Raw genomic sequence first — 7,128 nt, 5'->3', positions numbered from 1 at the left:
TTCAAATTTAATTAGATATTTTTCTATAGGTTATTTATAAACAAATGAAGTTGTCAATTTTCTTAGAAAAGTCCCTCGAATTTTGCCCTCATCATTTTTAATTTTATAATTAAAAAAAAATGCTTTTAAGCGGTTTTCAAGGATTTTCGGTTTTCCCCGATTTTCCCCCGATTTGCCCCTCTATACAACTGCATTATTTTATTCGAAACTTTGTGTCTCTTTTATTGAATTAACATTCCAATTTTTCAACAAAAAAATTTCTTACAATTTCTGCAGAAAAAAATAACAAATGTGATTTATTGCCCCCAATGCAATCACAATATTCACATATATTAAATTCAAATAAAAAGGAATGAAAAATAGGATTACCCAGGTAGGAAATGCCAATGTCCACGAAACGGGCCAGGTCTGGCACGAGACTGGCTTGCCAGATCTGGGCCACCAAGCTTGGCCCGAGGCATGGCCAGACCGGCAAAGAGCATGGCTTGCCAGGCTTGGGTCACTAAGCTTGGCCCGTGGTATGGCCAGACTGGCAAAGAGCACGGTTTGCCGGGCTTGGGCAACCACGCTTGACCCGAGGTATGGCCAGACTGGTAAAGAGCATGGCTTGCCAGGCTTGGGTCACCAAGCTTGCCCCGAGACATGGCCAGGCAGACAAGGGGCATGGTTTGCCAGGCTTGGGTCCCATATGGAACAGCATTCCAAAAATTGAATTCTCATGGGGAATGTTTTTGCAAACTCCCCATTGCAGACACCTAACAACCATGAGAGGAGTTCATGAGATTCCAGGTGAATTCATTTATTTGGGAATCGCCTCGGGACTCAGAAAAATAATTTCAACTCAAATTTATCGAGAAAACGACATTTCTCTTCTGGTTCATATTGACGGTATGCAGGTATACCGGAATGCTAAGAAGGAAATTTGGCCAATTTCAATAAAAATACAGCATCCAAATTACACTACCAAACCCTTTGCTGCCGCGATTTATTGTGGGGATGGGAAACCATTATCAGCCACAGAATTCATGACTGATTTTGTTGAAGAGGCCAATGAACTCCAAGAAAATGGTTTGCGCATTGATGACAAGGTTTTTGAGGTGAAAATTGTAGCAATAGTGGCTGATTCGCCAGCTCGAGCATTCATTTGCTGCCACAAAGCTCCTGGAGCCTTCTATGCCTGTGGAAGGTGTTTCACCAAGGGCATTACAGTAGGTTGTGGAAGACGAGGAAAACGCATATATCCAGTGACCAATGCAAATTTACGCACTAAAGTATCCTACGAGACGCGAGTTCAACCAGAACATCATTATGAAGGTTCTGTGTCCCCGCTGCTCTCTTTGGATAGATTCGATCTGACAAAACAAGTGCCATTAGATTTAATGCATTTATTCTATTCTGGTAATATGAAATGGCTGCTGGATAAATGGCTAACGAGAAGTTCAGCCCAGAGGATCAAATTAGCTGATGTTCGTCGGCTTGATGGTATTATGAGGTCATTAAAAGCCGATATCCCTATTGAATTTCAAAGGAAAGAATTTGATGTGAATAATATCTCAAGATGGAAAGCATCACAATTCAAGTTTTTCCTTAATTATTGTGGTATCGTCGTGTTACAAGATTTCTTACCGAAACCTTTACGTTGTCATTTCTCATTATTTGTCTTTGCTAGCAGAATTTTAAACAGTAAGGAATTCGTTAAGGATTTGAGTGAATATGCTGGATCTCTGCTAAAAATTTGTTTCGAGACGTTACCTGATGTTTATAATGATGAAGGGGCTCAAGTTCTCAGTTGGCATAGTATCATCCACGTTGCTAATGATGCCCAATACTTTAAAATTCCTCTGAATGAGCTCTCAGCGTTTTGGGGAGAGAGTTACATTGGTTTATTTAAAAAACTCGTTCATTCTTCGATAAAACCACTCACACAAATTATCAACAGACTAACTGAGATGGAGTCTGGAGGAACCATGGTAATTAATCAGAAACACATACTGAGTGATTGGGTTATCGCGAGAAAGCCTACAACGATGATAATTGATGGGGAAATTCATTTAACATCAAATATGATCAACATCAATGGTCTAACCTTGACGACAAGTCATCCAAATAACGTGGTACTCCTAGATATTGAGAAAGTTTTCGTAATTTCACAAATTCTCGTTAAATCAGGAAAATCCAAAATTTGTGATGATCTTACTGGTATATATATTTTCGGACACCAGGAAAGTAGTAGGGAAGAGGCGTTTAGTTATCCAGACTTTTCCAGTCGAGTAGGAATATTCTACATTAAGTCCTGGGCAGCTGAAATGACATGTAAGAAGGCACACAAAATTAAACACAAATGTGCTTTATTAAATGTAACTGGACGACAATACGCCATATCCCTCCTCCACTAGAAAATAACGTAAAAATTGTTCGCATTGTGAAATGCAGTTTTTTTTTGGTAAGAGGGTATATGAATGAGGGTATATGTTTTAGTTGAACTCGTGATTAAAATTGTGGAAGAAACAAACAATTTTATGTTTTAAATCAACAATCGACATGAAAATCCGATCATCGAGGTCGTTAGAAAATTTCAATAGTGGAGTCGTTACATGCAAGTGGGACATAAATCGGTTAGATCTGGCGTCCGTGTACATAACCTTTCATAATTGCTCGTATCATCCGTTTATCGGGCTTTTTGTCTCAAATTCGGATTTCACCAACTAAGTTGACGGTAAATTACAAGAAGTGAGAATTTAATGTGAATTAAATGTGTGTTAAGTGTTTGACAGATATTTGTGATATAATCGTTTTGAAGGAATAGTGGCGCTAAAAAAGAAGCATCAGTGGGGTGATGACAAAAAACCGTTCAAAACACATGGAAATAGAAACGCAATTTTTTCTGTTAAATAATAAGCTATATGCATCATTCTGCAAAGTTATCAGTTTATATGAAACTACTCGAAAACACCAGGTTCAATTGTACGAATCGTGATTTTTTTTCATAACCTAAAATGTCGGAAACCTCACATCCATCTCGCGATCCAAAAAATCTCAGCGAACCATTCGCAGTCATCGAATTTCTCGAGAAAAACGAAAAAGGGCTACCATGCATTGATTTGGTGCCGAAAAAATGGTTTAATAGTGCAGAAGAAGACACCTGTAAATTCCCACCGACAACTGAATATCATCTACTTGACGACTACTTGGAAAAATTGCACTCGCCCAAGGACTCTTGGCAAAGTTATCCATTTTGCTTCATCACCGGAGCAGGTACAAAAATTGAAATGACTCCACTTATAACTTGATGAATTGCTCGATGGGTTCATTTCAATATTAAAGGATCATATGTTGATTGTGTTCAGCTGATTTGGATCAGGGTCGCAGAAGATTAAAAAAGGCCCAAGTAACTCTCAACTGTGAGACAACCGATGGTGAAAATGATCGAAAGGGGGGGAGGTCCGAAACTTCCTCGAAAGCAAAAATTTCAGCAAAACCCTTAACTGCATCAAAGTCTCAACTAAACAACATCTTTAGTACTAAAATCCCGATTCCACCTAGAAATCAAACTCCAAAGTCTGGTAAGTCCTGTTAATATGAAGTAAAAGTCAATTATCAACAATTATAACCACTCTTAACCCCAATTATTCATCCCCAATTTATTCAACTCTCGTATTTAACATCAAAAGACCCATCGTTCCCTAAATTGGGAATTAGATTGACCGAATTTTTGAAATCTTTTACAAAATAAATATTAATTATGTATCTGTGCAGTCATTACATGTGTATTTGTCTCGAAACATCGTTTTAAGAGAGAATCGCATTGAATGATTTTATAAGAAAATTTTTATTATGTTGTGGTCGAAAAATATTAGGTTATTTTTTTTTATTGCAATTCTTTACTCATCAAAAAATTGAGTCGCTAACAGAAATCACTACGTGCGAACAAGATAAAGTGGAAAATTTATGATTTACACTTGATATGATTGTTTATACATAAAAGCATTGGAATGTTGAGGGGACGAGAAACGTTCCATTTTTCCCCACCATCTCTTATGTAGGAAAGCATTATAATTCTGTTGTGAAGAGGTAAATCAAAGTGAACATCTACGGAAAATGGTAAAATTTTGATAGAAACCTTTTTTGTAGGAGCGATAGGTTCTACAAAAAAAATATTTTTTCAAATGCATGCATTCTTTCCCCACTTTGAAATAGCTATAAAAAACAAAGGCTGGAGACAACTTACGTTGTGTTACTACTTCACTACAAACTTGTAAAATTTCGTAGGTATACAAGCAAAACCAAAGACAAGATTTCAAAGCATTTACCAGAGTGGATCTGACTCTGAAGACGAAAATCATGATTGTCTTATAGCTAATCCTGAGGAGATTCGAGCCTCAAAGGCTCAAAATAATTCTGGCTTTTTGCAAATGTCGAGTAAATCGCGATCTGTACCAACAGGTAATAAATCAATTTTGAGGTAATATGGGACTGTAGCACGTAATTCTAAGTTCGTGTTAATTAAATGATCCGGTCAGGGATAAATCATCATTTTCAATAATTTCCAGGTGCATGTTTATCATTTAAACAGCGGTCAAGGAAGAATATTACTTTGCTTAAAGACGTCGAAACTGATGAATCTGAGAGCAATGATTCCTCCGATGGAATTCTGCAGTCACCTACAAAATCGATGGACTCAGCGAGAAATACAAGAAAAGAACTTCATTTGACACCTCCTTCACCACTAGTCCATAACGCTTCAGGTAAAATCGGCTCGGATATTCCATGACCAATCATCGGCCAAGTTCCTCCCGCATGAAAAAATTTATATTTATAAATATTTGAAAATGGTCCAATTTATATTTTGAACATTCTTTACAAAATTCGGAACTTATATAGAATTAGATTATATTATATATTTTTGGTGGGGGCTTGGGTAGTTTTTTTTTCATCTGATGCTGCTACCCATCAATTTATATCGTTTGGTCCTCCTTTAATTTCATAAGGTAACCGAAAAAGGCGTGCATCGTCTACTACACGCGCTGAAGACGGATTGAATTCGATTGTGAGCCCAGGAACTCCAAAAACTTCACGATCAATGATGGTACCCCCTGCTAAGATGCCAAAAATGCTGGGACCACAAAACCAGTTGTCATCTAGTCATTATGCTGATAATGAACGTCGAATCCTGAACTCCCTTCGAGATTACTTTGATCAGCAATTAGATGAAAAGCTCGAAAATTTAAGACGCAGGATGGCTTACGATTTAAAGCAGTCTATGAATGAGCTCAAGACCACAATCATTGGCACTAATCTAGCCCCAGCTTCTGGTCCTAGCTTGCTTGAAATACAGAAGCAGATGTCTACGCCACTACTATTTGAAATGGATGATAAGTTCCAGGAATACGAAGCGATATTGACAACGGACCCAAATCTCGTAGAAACACTGGTAATATATCTGAAATTGATCGTTTTTCTTCTTTTTTATGTAAAATCAATAAATTGGGCGGTGACACATGCACTGGGTTCGTTTTCTGGTGATGAAAAAATCTTTCATCACCGGGACTCAAGTCTACGTCACTGGAACGCTTTGGTTATAGAACCAACCCGCTGGCGATGAGCCCAAAGATGTCTTCTCATGTTCATAAATTCAAAAAAATTTCCCTTCTTTTATTTTTAGCGATTATTCATGAGAGTTTTGATAAGCAATAAAAAAGAGATGAAAATATGTGTTTCCACTATCCTATCTGCGGTTCTGAGGAAGACAGTGTCACTGCACTATTCTGGTTACGGAAAGGAAGCTGGCGGAAAGAAAAAGAAAAATTTTTATAACACTACAGTATGCAAAGTACTGATTGATGTGATAATTGAGGTAATAGGATCCAGCACTGATGAGAAGAAGATAATGTCAGAAGTAAGTACTTGGTTGTCACGTTCTGGCGATCGAGAGGGTGGGCGTAAGGAACGACAACGCGGGTCAAGTCATCATAACGAGAATAATTCAGTTTGTTCCTTTGATACCAATCGATAATACTTCATTTTTCCGGGATAAATGGAATTGTAAAATCACTGTGTTAATATGACTCCATTAGTTCATTTTCGTAATTGTATTAGTTGTGATATTCTTGATAAAAGGTACGATTAATAGGAAAAGTTTATATTATCAATATATTTTTATCGCGAGGCGTTTCATTGGGCAGAATATATATTAATATATGAATATTGTTTAGTATTCGGCTGTCATTGAAGTATTAATTATATTTATTATATTTCTCCTGGCGAGGTCGGAAATCCAGAAGATGGAAATAACAATTGGAAAATGTGATGTATCTTAGCATAATAAAGTATTTTCTATGTCATTTCCTCATAAGTTAGATCACGGGAATAAATATCCGTTGTTGGTTCAGGGATTAAATATTATGTCCAAAAGTTTAAAGGGAAAAATAATAAGTGGATTTTTAATTTTTAAGAAAAATTCTAATGAAAGTAATTTCAGCCATTGAGAGCTGTTTTCAGTATTTGGTGATTCAAGTCAAATAATATTTATAAGGTTGAAGTTTCACAATCGGACTGCGTCCATATTCCCCAAAGATTTCAAATTTAAGGGTTGAAATTAATTAGTTATATGTAATCCTATCCAAGACTTTTTTATATTTCTAAGTTTGTTTGAAAGAGTGAATATAATAAGCAATATTATATAGAACTAGCACACAATCAATGCAACTAAATATCATTCTGTGTTCCGGAGTTGCAGATGGAGAAGACATTATTGTAAAAAAAGGACGTCTTTCCGAGATGAAAAAATAATTCTTATCAGGATAATTCGTATCAGCAATTGTCTATGGATATAAGAATTAATTCTTATCATCCATAGCGGAATAAATTATCCATAATATTGCTATTATAATGACTGTTTTCATGCTTGAATTGAAGCACGATAATTTATCAATTCTAAACTACTAATTTAAAAAATAACATTGGTGCGTTATTTTGTTGGATATTTTGTTAATACAATCTTCGAATTCTGAAGACTGACTGCTAATATTATTAGATTGTAAGAGAGAGTTTATTAAGACTTAATATGGTATGTCGTATTAAATTTCGGATTCAAATGATCTACGTAGATTATTTATTTTAAAAGCGGAT

The 7,128-nt window shown here is 36.2% G+C and overlaps 1 protein-coding gene across 1 annotated transcript; it reads left to right on the top strand.

Moving 5' to 3' along the window:
* The first annotated feature begins 3,449 nt into the window (after positions 1–3,449).
* On the top strand, positions 3,450–6,237 carry LOC135172503 (uncharacterized). Its single transcript, XM_064138540.1, has 5 exons — positions 3,450–3,563; positions 4,270–4,443; positions 4,551–4,745; positions 4,989–5,431; positions 5,663–6,237. The coding sequence occupies exons 2-5, from the start codon at positions 4,413–4,415 to the stop codon at positions 6,011–6,013; spliced, it is 1,020 nt and encodes a 339-aa protein (XP_063994610.1). The 5' UTR covers positions 3,450–3,563; positions 4,270–4,412; the 3' UTR covers positions 6,014–6,237.
* Positions 6,238–7,128: the final 891 nt, after the last annotated feature.

This window comes from Diachasmimorpha longicaudata, unplaced genomic scaffold (genome assembly GCF_034640455.1).
Source record: "Diachasmimorpha longicaudata isolate KC_UGA_2023 unplaced genomic scaffold, iyDiaLong2 ctg00000374.1, whole genome shotgun sequence".
Taxonomy (NCBI): domain Eukaryota; kingdom Metazoa; phylum Arthropoda; class Insecta; order Hymenoptera; family Braconidae; genus Diachasmimorpha; species Diachasmimorpha longicaudata.
Note: the sequence above shows the minus strand (reverse complement) of the source record. Positions and strands in the feature narration are given on the sequence as shown.